Consider the following 15344-nt stretch of genomic DNA (forward strand, 5'->3'; position numbering starts at 1 on the left):
AAAGAGTTCTGTAGCCATTAGGACAGCAGGATCCAGAGGTCTATGATTTCAACATATCCATGGTACTTCAGGTAAATGGACAAAATTATTGCTGTGTGACCTCACATCAGTTCACATCAAGATAAAAGCACAATTTTATAACCTCTGTAGACCCACCAAACAAATCCAGGCACAAACACCACACTATGTAAGAAGCCTGTCATTTTAAATTCAGCAAACACTGCATCCTAACAGCACCATGGGAAGCAGAAATCCTGAGGAAAAGGTTTTCCTACAACTCATGGACAACACTTGAAAAACAAGAGGAAATTAAAATGAAAGCAACATGCACAAACAGATGCTTAGGGACAAAAAAAAAAAAATAAGAAGTACTCGAAAAACACTGGATGTGAATCAGAAAAATCATAAGCCTAAGTGGAACATGAATTCCAATAACAAACACAACCTATCTTTAGAATAGCAGCTTGGAAAGACAGCTCCTGAAGAAAGGCAGGAAAAGCATTTCTTTGTTCCAAGGCCTAGGAATTGTTGAGTACAGAAGTTGTTAAATTCTGTGTTAAACTAGCACTGAAAGCTTTAAAATCCTGGCATACAGAGATCATCCTGTTCCAGGTCTACCCTCCAAGCTGTAACCTTCAGAGCTGTGTGTTTGTTGACAGATTCTGGATGAAGCCAGAAATGCAAAATACCTGCATAACAGTAAATTTGAATATCTAAAACTGATGCTAGACTTATCCCAAAGGTCAGCCATAGGGCTGCAGTTTTCCTCCTCCAAAATACAGGTAAGGAGATACAACAAGACTGGAATGGTGAGAAGGTAACAACTAGGGGACTAGAGAATTTAATGCACAAAAGAAACACAAGAATGAGGGGAAAAAAATACAGGTAACTCATGGAAAAGTGGGCAAACCACACTTCTTATCACCAGTATCTCTAGAGAATCATTAGTCATGGAATACACAGAACACAACAGGGATTTCTATTAGGAGAAATCTATTTCTAGAAATCTACTGGGAGAATTTCTATTCAGCGATCTGTTGCTCTGAGATCATTCTGGTTTAGTGCTGGGTGCTGGGCCTGTCTCAGGGTGTGAGCCCAGCTCTCCGGGGCAGCTCCTCCCACAGCTCTGTCACCAAGGGCTGTCTCTACCAGGCTCAGCCCGCAGTTGCTCGTTTGGGCACTAGATGGTGACAGGAATCTGCTCGAGCCACCCTTCAGAGGAGCAGGAGGAGAGGAAAAGCCCTGACATCACCTGGGGATGCAGAACATCCCCTCATCCCACCCGGGCTGCTTTTCCCAGGGGTGAACCCACACCCAGCACTGAGGACAATCATTTACAGTTATTCCAACTCCCAAAGGTTTCTTTCAGACCACCTCAGTGAGAGTTTAAGCTCCCAAACTCCTCTCCATTTCACTGGATGTGCCTTGTGGCTGTACAAAGAAAAGGCAAGAAGATATTCCATGTTTGTGCCATGCCAGCTCAAGAACATCACTCACTGCACTGTTCCAGTGAAGGGCACTTCTTAATTGAGATCCAGCTGCCTGCAGGACAAGTTGTACATAGCTTTTAAGTTCTAATTCTATTTAAGTTATACAGTATGTGCAGAGCTGATTGGATCTTAACATGCAAAACCAGTGCAGTATGACCTCTCACTGACACCAACCTTCAATCCTCCCCTGAAAAATTCTGCCAGGATACCACAATTCTACCAGTGAATGTTTTGTTTTAAGTCAAAATTTAGCAGGCTAAAAATTCAGTTTAGTCAGTCATCATATGACAGCATCAAAATGCCAACAAAGTAGTCATTTCCACCAGAACAATTATAAAGATAAAGAAATGCTCTTCAACATTCTGAGCTTATTGTTTTGTAGAGATACCATACAACAGATGCATTTGGTGTCTGAGTCCTAAATACTCCAAATCTAAAGGATTTGGATCAAATCAGCCACCACTGAAAACAACATTTATTACCAGTATTATATTTTCTCCCTGAACTCAACAGAAACAAGGAAGAAAACACCACATGTCACAAAGAAATTCCAGTTGAGGCCACTCCAGAGCTGCAGGAAAAGCTACAGACCAGAAAAAAACAACCTAAACAGACTGGTTGAGCTGATTATATGACTAAAGAGAAACTCCTCACCATATTTTAACCACAAAACTTACAGCTGCCATGCCCACTCCCATTTTCATAACCAGGTTATTTTTTTTTTGGACCTAAAATCATCATTGTACTCCCACAGACAGAACAACAGCAAGGTCAAACCACTGGACAGGCCAACATGGTCTCCAGGGCAGCCAATGCAGAAATTAAGCTGCAGTTTCTCCATTGTACATAGCTGGACACTAAATTTAAAACTTTCAGGGATTTCAAAAGGAGCACAGAAAAAATTGAATCAATTGTGAGAGGAGCATTCTAGAACCTACAGCTCAAATTACACTCCTGAGGGACATGCAAAGTAACTTCAGTAACACCTTGTGGGTCTGATGATTGCCTGGCTCACCTTTTAATTTATTTAATTTTTAGGAAATTGGGCATTACCCTGCCAAAAGCATCACTCTAAGTGCAGTGACAGAGCTCTCTTTAAGCATCATCTGCTTCAGCCCTGAGACAGTCCTAGGAGACTTCCCAAAAAAACCCCCCAATTTTTAAAAACAGAAAATGTTTCATTACAGGATTTAACAGAAACTTAACAGTATCAGGAAGCAAAAAAAGTACAAAATTAAGAGGCTGTCTGCCTACATGCTTCCTGAAATCTCACTGAGTTTTCAGATCCAATATAATGTAGAGTTTGTATCAAATCAGGCATTAGAGGAGGTGATCTCTGTAACACAGGTCAAAGACCAGAAATTGCCTTTTGAAGAGGCGGTGGGATAAAAAAATAACCAAAAAAAGGCTTGGGCTGCTGAGAGACACCCTGCAACTAGCTCAAGGCAGGTTTGGTTTTTAAGCTGCCTGTTAAACAGGATTTGAGATGCCACTAAGTATTTCTGTAATTTACAAAATGAAGGTTTCTTGTCAGTTTTGGCTTTATAATTATGCAGGGTTTCTTCAGCTGAGTGAGTTAAACATCTGCTGCCTTCCCACCATCTCTCCGCTGCTCACTGAAATCTCACTGGCACTTCAGTCTCTGCAGTGGCTTCTTTTAGATGTCTCTGCAGGGACATCTAAAAGCTCTGTCAATCCAGTAGCAGAACTTTATGAAACTACACAATTAAAGCTGATTAATAATGCTAACATTACCAAATATTCAATACTTCATTATGCACATAATTTGCTTTTCAATGGATGTTGAATTCACCTTGTGATTCTATCACCCAAAGGATTCACAGCTGCCATTTCTTCACTGTGTTAAACCAACCTGCTCATCCTTAACCTGGAAGGTTTTCTTGTCTTCTGAAATCCCAACACAACCTGAACACATTGCCAAAACACCCAAATTTTATTAAGCTCTGCACCAGGAGTCCAAGGCAGTTGTCAAACTGTGCTGCCAAGAAAAAGATAACAGCAGATTCACAGCCTCTAAAATCAGGCTTGAAGGAGAGGTTTGGAGCTAAACTGAGCTTGGACAGTTTGCCATTTACAGCTGACAGTGTGAAGAACATCAAGAATGCAGAGCTAGAATGTAATTTCCTAAACCAACCAAGGACCATATTAATAGATCTTCAGAAGTGCTTTGAAGCTGGCATGGAGCAGTAAGATTTCAGGGCAGTGTTGGTGCACTTTATTTTGCAAAGCCCTGCTATCCTGGAGAAGGAAAAAATGGGAAAATTCATTCCATCACTTGGACATCAAGAGATTTCACATCACTTTAATTCCTCTGCCTGATGTTTTAACTGCATTTGGCACTTTCTGAGCAGTTCCAGTGACACGTGGACCAATACATGTTTGCAATGAGTGAAGCCTTTCTCACATTTCAAATCCCCAAAGCAGTGAGTGTTCACTTACCACACAGACTCCATGAACTCAGGGTAAAGAGTTTTATAGTCATTTTCAAAGTCAATCCAGCGTCCTAATCTGGTAACACTGAACTGTTAAGACACAAAAACAGATTGAAAGGCATTTAAATAATGCATCAGCAGGATACATTACAAATATTTATTCTGTAAAATAAAAATCAGCTGGATTTTAAGTGCAGTGTTGTCCCATCTCAATGAAATACATCTACAAAGTATTTTAGCCTGATAATAGTTCCAAACAGTGTACTCATACAGGCAGAAGTAAGGAAGGAATGAAACCATGAGCATGGGTATTTAGAACCAAGGTCACACAACAGGCAAACGTGTTCAACACAGCAGGAACAGTAGATCATTGGATCATCCATCAGATAGAAATGGTGGATCCCCTCAAGGTTCAGCCAAGGTTCAAATGCCTGAAAATTGCTCTTCATGACAGTGGTCACACTTCTATTTTTAAGACTACTTGTTGCAGAGACAGTGAAAACCCAGAACTCTCAGCTTTCAGCTCCATGCAAACATGATGTAACTTGAAGACAAAGCAATGCTGAGAGAAATTGATACATGACAAGTTCTCAAACCCTTCCAGGGCCAGCTGCCTTCTGTGCCTGCCCAGAGCCACGAGAGGGCTGCCAGAGCCCCAGCAGTGACAGGTGCCACCCCTGGCTCAGGACAGGCCATGGTCACACTCAGACACTGATGAGGAATGAGCCAGCTGTGGGATTCACTGGGACAAGTGGGATTTCACAGCCACCCAAATCCCCCAGCTCTGCAGAGAGCCAAGGCAGGGACAGCTGTCCTGACACTGCTAACAGAGCCCACACTGAATGTCAGAGCAGCCAAGGGAACACAAAACATTCACTCCCTCAGCTCTGCATTTTCATACCACACCTGAGCTCTGACATGGATCAGTTTCCATCCTGACCTTTCAGCCACTCTGACATTCCTCTATAAGATCCACAGCCTAGGATTGATTAGCACAAGGATTCAGAGTTGGAGCAGTATGTCTGGTCACAGCATTGTGAGATCTCACACAGCCAAGAAACCTTTACTATTTTTTCATAAGGCTCAAATATTTGCTAACCACTCCAGGCAGAAAACAAACAATCCAACAGGAATGTTGGTAATTCCTCTCCCAGCACTATTCCAAAAAAATTCAGTTTAAACAAATTTCATTATTTTTATTTATCATCTAAAATACACACACACACAAGTTTATGTGTGAACAAAACAAAACACAAAATCCATTCACCACCCAAAAGATCAAGTGCTTGCACTAACCAGCACTGCAAAAACACCAGCTGCTGAAGCACAGCAAGTTAAAAGGTATGAAAAATGAACCACAAATGTTCCAGGTGTGGCTGGGACAGAGTTAACTTTCTTCTTCATAGCTGTCCAGTGCTGTGCTCTGGATTTAGGATGGGAATCATGTTGTTAACCCACTGCTGGCTTAGGTGCTGCTGAGTCCTGCTTGTCCCAAACAAGGAGTTCTCAGTTTCCCAGGCTGTGCCAGCCAGGAGCTGCACAAGGAGCTGGGTGGGAGAAGAGCCAGGACAAAGAAAAGCCAGGACAGCTGATCCCAGCTGGCCAAAGGGACATTCCACAGCACAGGACATCATGCCCAGCAGAGAACTGGGGGGACTTGGCCAGGAGCTGTGAATCACTGGGCTGGCCATCACTTGGTTTTTCTGGCTTTTATTCCTCCCTCTGTCCTCTTTTACTATTATTATTATTATTATTATTATCATTAACATCATTCTAATATTTTATTTTGTTTCAATTAAGCTGTTCTTATCTCCACTCTTTGGTACTTGGCTGCCAGCTGGGGTTAAACCACCACAACAAACCAGAATGAATCTTGCTGTTTTTATTTCTAAAAGCAACAAAGAATTATCCACGATGGGTTTGAAATACAACATTTCAGAGTGTCATTTGAAAAAAACAAAATGCCTGCTTTTCATCCAGCCAGAGTTACTCCACCCAAGGCACCTCTGGTGTCTTCATGCTCCCAAGAGCAAGAGGCAAGTGATACTCAAGTAAGAAACTCCTATTTCCATGAAAAGAAATACAGCAGGACTAGAAACATGCAGAGGAGTGGGATGTAGTAGAAGAGCCTTTGCAGGAGGAAAAAATTAAAATAATATAGGACTGTTCTGCCTAGGGAAAAAAATATGGTTAAGATGAAGCTTTATTGGAAATAATTTTAAGAGAACTACCATTCTTCAAACTCGCAGACACCAACACTCTCCCTGTATTCCTGGGATGAAAAGCTGACACCAATATTCTCTGGGAAGACTGAGGGTTTACCCACACCTCTGGTGACAAAACCAGATGTGAGAATTTCTGTTCTTCCAAAAATACAAGCTGCTGCCCTGCACTCTGGCAGTGAAAAGACTGTGAGGAAGGAGGAGCAGAAAAGCAGTGAGGTTAATGGTAATTTTCTTTAATGGCTCCATTAGAAAACCAGACAGATCTTTCAATTTTCTATACAAGAGAAGACACAAAGAAAGAGACAATGCTCAACATATCTGTTATTTGTTCAGTGTAGCTCATCAGACACTTTGAGCTCCAGGTAACCTGCCAGTAACCTTCTCCTGACAGCACAGCAGTGTCTGTTCCAAGCCACAAAGGGCCTCTTTTTGTTCCCTTTCAGGATCACAGGGGAGAAACACAGGAGCTTAAAGGCATGAGATTTATGCACACAATCACAGAAAATGATGAAGCTCCCCCCCACCTGAAACACTTCTGCACAAACACATTTAGAAATGCTCAGCAGAAGGTGGACTGAGCCTGCACTCACCTCCCACTCCTTGGCATATCTCATGACAATCCCTCTGCACTCTTTGTTGTAAGCTTCAATGCCCATCTTTGCCACGTCCTCTGGCCCTTTAATGCCCAAAGTCTTGTCAATCTCATATTCCTGAAACATGGAAAACAACCAAACAAAACATCCAGTTAGCAAAAGCCTTCAGGACTCTCCTGGATACTTTATGTGTCCTGTGCATTCTAATGAGGCTCAGGGGCCTCCTTTAACCTTTTGGGATTTCATGGGAGCTGCACCTGAACTAGGCAGGGATTTCACAGGCTCACTCTGGTGTGACTGTTTCTTTAGTTTCTTTAGTAAAATAAACAAAACACCACTTTCTGAAATATGAGCCAAATAAATACAGCTTCATAGCAATGACCAGAAGGAAGCTCCTGAACTCACCACACACAAAAGCCAGAGAAATACACTGGACAAAGAACTTCCATTCCTCTTTTAGCAGCAATGTCAGGCATAAAAGCAACAAATATGAGTGATAAGCAGGGAACAACAGGGAAAGAAGAACCTACAGAAGTATCTGCAGTAAATTCATGACACATACCACAGGCAAGCCATGGCAATCCCAGCCAAACCTCCTCTCAACATGGAAACCACTCTGATGAGCAAATCTGGTCACAATGTCTTTGATGGTTCCTGCAAGAATGTGGCCATAGTGGGGCAGCCCCGTGGCAAACGGGGGGCCGTCGTAGAAGTTGAACCTACAACACAAAACATTCCTCATAAAAACTGCAAAAACTGAGCAGCAGGTCAGTGACAGGTGACTCCATGCTTGCACTACTTGTGTTGCACTTGGAAAATGCCCATTCCTTCCTCCTCCATCATCAGGGGCTGGCAGTGGCACTGCAGGGAACATCCCAGCCTGTTCCACGGCACACCCAGCACAGCGGGAAGAGCTCCTTGCTTCCCTCCCCATTTCTCTTACCAACCCACCAGGCAGGAAATTACAGGCTCATTACAAGGGTTTGAACACTGCTGATCTTCACCAAGTGAAATATAAAGGGACAGCAGAAAGAGCCAGGCTTGCTGCTGGCAAAGGGAGCAGCTGCTGTTTACAGAACCAAGGAAAAACAAAGAGTAACCACAGCCAAGCCAGCCCTGCACTGCCACACACAATTGCTGCAGCTTTTAACAATTCTTACCTAGGTCTGTTCTTTGATTGCTTCAGGCATTCCTTGAAACAATTTAGATTTTTCCAGAGTGTCAAGATCTTCTCTTCCTCATTTGGAAAGTTTATGTTTTCTGGGACTTGTTGAACCATTCTTTCCCAACAAGGATCGATAAGAGAAAAAGACACATTGAACAGAAGTGAGAAAAAATAACTCCACAAATACAACTTTTATCTTTCAAACCCACATCACCAATCCAAAGAGCCTGATTCATTGCAGGCATGGAAGCAAGCACTCCATTCTAAAAAAAGCCTAATTTTGACTGACTCACACCAAAGTTTTGGAACAGGAAAAGGATTCTCCATTCATTCAACCAGGATTGTTCCCTTTTTTATCATGTTTTTATTTCTGTTTCCCAGAGAAAACAGTCAAAGGGTAAATTATGTTTTGGTTACAGGGTTTTTTCTTCAGGAAAAGCCTCTGAGTTCAAACTGACCCTTCAGCACCAGTTTGTATCAGAGAGTTTCACTTTCAACTACTGAAGAAGGAGCAACTTTTCCTTGTTCATCTATTCACAAACTGTTTAGATGTTTAAAGGAGCATCTTCCATCAGGCTGTGCCAGCAATCTCAGATGCCCCTAAAAGCAGCCAGACTGCAGAGAACACAGCTGAAAAACTGCAAAGATGAACATGAGTTTTAGAAGTACATAAAAACTTGTACAGGCCACTTGTGTACAAGCAACACAGGGAAGAGGAATTCTCAACATTATTAGGAACACACAGCAGTTGCCTGGTTCCAGAGCTGCTATGAGATAGAAAGGGGTCAGATGTCAATAAAATGCCACAGCAAGAACTAAACAAAGCTCTGTTTTAAGGCAGCAGCTCCCTAAGAGGAGAAAATTGGTTATGAAGGTTGTAGCAGATGATGCTAGAGAATAAAAGGGTTCTTCCACCTCTCACTTCAGTGCTGCTGCTCCTAAGCATACTTACACCAGAAGTAGCTACTACAGCTTTGAGTTTCACTCAGCATTAGAGAATTACAAGTAACAGCACAAGGCCTGAGTTTTGGGATTTACTCAGATTTGTAAATACTAACCATAAAGCAGCAACAAAGGCAAATGCATGACGAGAATTCTTCCAGTTACAGCTGGAGCTCCAAAACATTTCCTTAAACAGAACCCAGAACATCACAAAAACTGCCAGCTCAAGGCTTCAACCCCTATGAAAAAATGTGCTACAGACCAACTCCATCACTTTTGTATTCATGACAAATCATTCTCTCCACTAACAAACCCAAATTATCCTTTATCACATTATTATAATTGAGAATCCCAAGACCTGGAGCACAGGCAACACAGCATTTGGAGGGGAAATCAGAGGCTGACAAGGAACATGTGGACATGGCCTGGATGTATTTTGAAAGGTAATAACCAGCCTGAGCACAGTGAGTTACTCTACACAACCTGGAGTTTTCACCATTCTGAACCTCAAAGCACTGATTAGGCTGTGACTTGATCACAGAGACAATGGAACTGATAAAATAATTCAGCCTTAAAGCTTTTATTTCCCACAAGCCAGCTGACCTGAGGTTTAAGGATCTGCATGTTCTACTCAGCTCCATGTCACATTTTCTCAAAAAATCCCTTTGCCCAGGATTTTTCTCCTGGGAAGCTGAGAAGCCTCAGAGAAAAGGGAAACAATTCTTATCTCATTTGCTTCTCCTGTGTTTTGCTAGTCTGGAATGTGTTTGGAGATTGTTTACCCACAGGTGATTATTTCATTGGTTTCATGTGAGTTGTTTTCACTCTCTGGCCAGTCAGGGCCAAGCTGTGTCAAGGCTCTGGAGAGAGTCACAAGTTTTCATTATTATCTTTTTAGCATTCCGTAAGTATCCTTTCTGTACTCTTTAGTATAGTTTAGCATTCTTTAATATAATATAGTAACATAGAACAATAAATGAGCCTTCTGAGGACATGGGAGTCAGATTCACCATTCCTCCCTTTGTCTGGGGGAGCTCAAATACAAACTCAGCTCAGGGATCTGCATGTTCTGCTCAGCCCCAGCTCAGCATAAATCAGTGTAACTCCCAAATCAGTGTAGCTACAAAGTGTCTGGAGCCTGGCCAGCTGCGAGGAAGCAGAGGCAGGCTGGTTTGGGGTGTGCCTGGGGCAGGGCTGAGGAGGCTGCTCAGGGCTCACAGCCTCCCTGCGTTGCCCCAGGGTCACTGTGGGCCCATTCTCCAACTGAAGCACTGCACAGGCACAGCAGTGTCCAGCAACCACAGGGCACAAACCACCCACACCCTCAGCAACAGCAGCACTTCACTGCAGCAGAAGCAGGGGGGGGAAATACTGCTGGGAATTAATGTGCAACCATCACTCCCCGTTATATTTTCCAAGATACAAACCAGAATGTTATGGAGATTTAGAATTTTAAACAGAATTTTAAACAGACTGACTTAAAAGGCAAAAAGCACATTGAAAATCTTGCCATGGCTCAAGCTCAGCTGAGAAAAAAAGCCAAAGTACAACAATCATTCTATAGACAGAGGTGTGAATACCCCTACAGCACAGAAAAAAAAAGCTTGTTATAAGCAATCTGGTTATTTTCAATCACAAAATAATGGAGAATAACTTCATTACTTTGAACACAGTCTGAGCAAAAACATCACAAACCATATTACAAAAATTATATAAACACATCTAATAAAACCCACTTTCATACAACACCACACCTACAGAGATCAGAAAACACATGAAGCAGACAAGAATTGTTAAAGTTTAAGACAATGCACCATTAACTAACTTTTTATTAAGTACACTCACTTTTTTAGAGGATAACAACATTCACTAGCAAAGGTGTCAAAATTTGGAGATTGTGCTACAGCAGTCAGAGACTTAAGCTGGGCTTCTTATCTACAAGAAAAAAAAAACATGCATTAAAACCATAAAAGCAAAAGTTCCCATGAACTTTTTTTTAATATTAATTTTTTAAGAAACAATAAAAATTCAGTTAAAACACCACTATGAATAAAGTGAACCCACATCTGAGAAATATTGCTGTACTCCCATACATCAGATATGTGATTAAAACAAAGTGGATTTCATTATATTAATCATTTTGTAGCCTGAGAAATGATAAATATAAAAACACAGGATGAACTAAAGGTGAACAAAAGGTTTCTGATTTCCAGGGGTTTATGATCAGTCTCTTATTCTTGTTCCAGTCACCTTCTCCCACAAACTATTCTATAAGAGACCAAAGCTCCCTCCAAAGACAAGGAGCTTCCTTTCTCCAAAGTTAAACAATGCTCCATTTTCCATATTTTCCACATCTAGCACCCATTTCTATCTTTTCAGGTCCTGTTCTGGAGTAACATCAGTCTAAACCATTTACCTGATCATCAAAATTCTCCATTTCAAGAAGGGGTGCAAACAGCAAAGTTTAAAACAAAAGGAAGGAAGGGTGGGAACAGAACGCTGAGCTACAGAACAAACATTGCTTCTGAAAACCTTGTGTCTTATCCAGGGAATAAAACTGCAACACCAGCCCAGCTGTCCCCCTGCAAGGATTTCCTTTAACATTGAGAGGCCAATTAAAACATTGCTAAAACATTTAATAAGCACACTCATCAATTAATGCTGTCCTTAGATACAAATATTTCATGCTATGCAAGAGCCCAGTTTTACACTGTATCTTGTGCTGGCTTAGGAAATGCTTGTTGTCATCCTGCTACATTGATTAAAAATGCAACATCATTGGGAACAAAGGAAATCTAGGTTATCTTGAAATAACTTTGAACTACATCTTTTTAATAAAAACTCAGAAACCAGCATCAGCTGAGTTACTGAACACTGCTTTCATGTGACAAATTAATTCTATCACCTGACAGCTGCTTTCTAAAGGTGTCACCACCAAACCGAATTAAAGCCTCAGAAAGGGTGTGGAAGCCAAGGTTTGCTGGAGATATCAAAATCACTGCAGCTGCAGCAATAAAAAGGGTGCATTCATCAACCCCCCAGTTAAAAGGATATTGAAGGGAATGCTTAAGGTATTACACATTGTAAGGGACTGTAAGTTCTTTGTACAAATAACTAAGGAAACCAAGACTTGCTAAGCATGAAGCCCTGCAATACAAATAACTAATGAACCCAAGCCTTGCTAAGCAGGAAGCCCTGCAATAAGGCACCAGGCTACCCCTTAATAAGCACCTCCTATAAGTAATCCCTAAATTGCCGAAAAAGCAATAAATCCGCACAGCAGCCAGGCAGTAAATCACGCACACGAGCGGGACGCTGTACACACAGAACACACGATCTAACAACGCCCAAGGCCGCAGGGAGCCGCCAGCCCGGCCGGAGCCGCTCCCGCCCTGACAGCACCGGCACTGCCGACCCGGGAGCCGCCGCCCCCCGGGACACCCTGAAGGAGCCGCTCCCCGGCACGGCGCTGGAGCCGACCCGCTCTGGGGTGTCGGACCGGCCGCACGGAGCTCAGCCCGGCCGGGCCGTGAGGGGCCGAGGCTCCGGCCGGGCCCCCCCGCTCACCTCCGTCCCGCCATGATGCAATCGCGCCCGGCGCAGCATGGCCGGAAGCGCCGCCAGGGCCACGGCCAATCGGCGCGCGGCTCTGTGTGGCCGCACAACGGCGCTTTGTAAGGCGGCCACCCATTGGGTGCGAGCTCACTCGGGGCGGTGAGTCACGGCGGTGCGAGGCAGCTCGGGAAATCCTGATTGGGCGGGGCGGGGAGGGGGCGGGGCTCGGGGAAGGGGTCGGGCGGGGCAGGGGCGGGGCCGGCAGTTCCCTTCACGGCACGGGGGTGAAAGGAGCTCGGTCCGTGGCAGGGCAGCCGAGCCCAAACCCGGGCAGGAGCTGTGCTGGGCGTCCTGAGAACCCCGCCCGGCTCTGACCCACCCAGAGCAGAACGCTGGGCTTCCCCCAGTAACTGGATACCAAGGGCCTCCACTGAATCCCTCTTGGGAGCTCGACCTTACCTCCGTTAAAGGGATTCTCTTAAATACCTCAAAATATCAATTCTTAAGGCTGTAGCTACAACAGAAGTCCCTCCTTTGCTGCTAAGTAAATAAATAAATTTTTAAAACCAAACCTGTAGATGGGTTCTCCCGTCAAAGAAAACGGTTTGAAAAAATATTATCGCTGGCTGGCAACCACTGAGAAATTACAAAACGTTTCATGATACATCAAAAAAACATTTCCTCCACTTTTCCAGTGCTGAAATCAGCTGTGAAAAGGCTCTGGAAAAGGAAAAATAGAAGTGAGGCAGGAAGGTGAGGGAAGGAGATTTCCCAGCCTGCACACCTGAACCCTGCCCAGAACAGAGCCTGGGGAATGAAGGCCAGGTCAATAATGGCACAAATAGTTCAGCTGTAATTATTTCAAATTGCTCTAAAAATTTATTTACTTATAGAGATGTAGGTACCAATAAAGGTTTCATTAAAAGCTTTATGTTTTGATTTGCAGGACTGGGTGCAGGATGAATTCAGTGGTCTGTGCAGGGCAGTGTCAGTGTGTGGATTAGAGATAATCCAGATGTGAAGGGAGGCACATTAACTGGAATTCTCTCCTGTACAAAGTAGCACAAGGCTCCTTTCTACACACAATTTCCTACATCCTTCTAGAACAGCTAAAAGAAATGCAGACTCAATCTGCACCAAAATGAGAGAAACAGAAGAGAAAATGGGAACTGAGGCCAGACTGAGCTGGGCTGACCAGCCAGACAGGAGAGACTGGCTGCATGTGGTTGCCAGGGCAGAGTCCCCTGTACAAACACAGAGTTCTGGCATGTTCTGTATCCAGGAGAGAAGTTTGGAGTGGCAGAAGTTTATTCAAGCCACACTGCTGCCTAATACATCTGTGAAAAAGCCTGTGACAACTGGAGATGTGGATTCTACCCCATGATGTGGCATTTCTTTATAAACATCCTCAGAGGCTGCACATTTTAGACAGCTGCTGCTTGCTCCAGTGCCAAGCCCTTCTATTTTGGCCTTTAGTTTGTAAAACACACAGGTGATAACACCAGCTGAGTTTAAATGGAACACCATATAATTCCTGAATGGAATTTGAAACAAACACTGCTTAGAAATACACACTGTAATGCAGTGAAACAGACAAACGTGGGCAATTTGGTTTGGGCGAGGTTCATTACATGTTTAGCTCAAATCCAGACTTTTACCTTGTCTCCCTCAGTTTATTTGGTACTTCTTTGCCCTTCACTGTTAAAGTGTAATAAAATGTTACCCGCATGGGAGTTGCTGCCCTTGTTCGTGCACAGCTTTTACTTGGGAGCCTTTGGGCAACACTGGGCTTGTTTTCCATGAACAGATAGGGAGGGAGTGGGTAGGGGGGGAAAGGGGAAGTCACAGTCAGATTAGTTACGTGCAGGGCAGAAAAACGCCACCCAAAACAGATTGGAAAATCAGGGGAAAATTGTGGTAGAGGGACCAAGGCCCAGCACAAGTAACTGGGACATTCCCCAAATTACAAAAATGAATGTCTCTGCTCTTGTTTTTCACTCTAGACTGATGAAAAAGCACCGATTCAGCCGGAGAGGTTAAAGGGAAGAAAAAAGAAAAGAAAAAAAAAAAAAAAAGTGAAGCCTCAGGAGGGGACCCCCCTGGCGTGAAGCGGCTGAGGGGGAAGGCGCGGGCACCATTTTGTGGGACCCGCGGGAAGGTCACCGCTGCCCGGCGGTGGCGCCGGCCGCAGCCTGGAGCTGCAGAGGAAGGGCGGCCGCGGGCACTGGCATTGAGGGCCGCGGCTTCTCTAGCGCCCGGTGCCGGCCTCAGGCTGCCCCTTCTCCCTCCCCGCTGCTCCCGCGGCCATTTCACCGCCATCCCCCCACCCCACCCCAGAGCCCCTCACGGGCGGCATACGCTGTTTGCGTAGCGGTTGGCGTAGCGCCGGTGCTAGGTACAGGCGCCGTACGCGGTTTGCGTAGAGGTTTGCGTGGCGCCGCTGCAAGGGCCGGGCGCCGTACGCGGTTTGCGTAGCGCTGCTGCAAGAGAAGGGCGGGCAACGGTGCTTGCGCGGGGAGCTGAGCGTAAACGGCCTTCGTGAATAGGAGATGAACAAAATGCGCCCGCAGCTCTGGGCCAAGCCAAAGCGCGCCCAAGGGGGAAGAGATCTCGGGATAACCCGGGATAACACGGGAGATACGAGCGTGCGGGCTGCGGTGCCGCGGAGCCCTCGCACTCCCCGGGCGCGGAGAGCCAAGTTTGGCGGGGACAGGCCAGCTGAGGAGCGGCTGTGCCGCCCCGGCTCCCCTCGCGGCGCGGCGGCCGTTGAACTGCGCCGGAGGTGATAAGTATGGGCTGCGCGGGAGCGCGTCGGCAGTGGGCGCGGGGCGGCGGGCGGTGCGCGCGCTCCCTGTGCGGTCCCCGAGCCTCGGCGCCTTCCCCTCACCTCGCTCGCTTCGCTCCCGGGCCCTGCCCCGGCC

General features: G+C 44.9%; 1 protein-coding gene and 1 non-coding gene across 2 annotated transcripts in view; both read right to left on the bottom strand.

The window, feature by feature from the left end:
• Positions 1 to 12506, bottom strand: part of IARS1 (isoleucyl-tRNA synthetase 1) — a 96279-nt gene extending 83773 nt beyond the window's left edge. The window contains exons 1-6 of the mRNA XM_063164433.1: positions 12436 to 12506; positions 10714 to 10803; positions 7922 to 8041; positions 7324 to 7480; positions 6759 to 6878; positions 3951 to 4033 (exon numbers count right to left, since the gene is read on the bottom strand). Coding sequence (XP_063020503.1) covers positions 3951 to 4033; positions 6759 to 6878; positions 7324 to 7480; positions 7922 to 8040 — 479 coding nt within the window. The 5' untranslated portion in view covers position 8041; positions 10714 to 10803; positions 12436 to 12506. The remainder of the gene's footprint in view (positions 1 to 3950; positions 4034 to 6758; positions 6879 to 7323; positions 7481 to 7921; positions 8042 to 10713; positions 10804 to 12435) is intronic.
• On the bottom strand, positions 10044 to 10175 carry LOC134422723 (small nucleolar RNA SNORA84). Its single transcript, XR_010028914.1, has one exon. It is a non-coding gene; the product is annotated as a small nucleolar RNA SNORA84 (small nucleolar RNA).
• Positions 12507 to 15344: the final 2838 nt, after the last annotated feature.

Source organism: Melospiza melodia, chromosome 10, assembly GCF_035770615.1.
Source record: "Melospiza melodia melodia isolate bMelMel2 chromosome 10, bMelMel2.pri, whole genome shotgun sequence".
NCBI lineage: Eukaryota > Metazoa > Chordata > Aves > Passeriformes > Passerellidae > Melospiza > Melospiza melodia.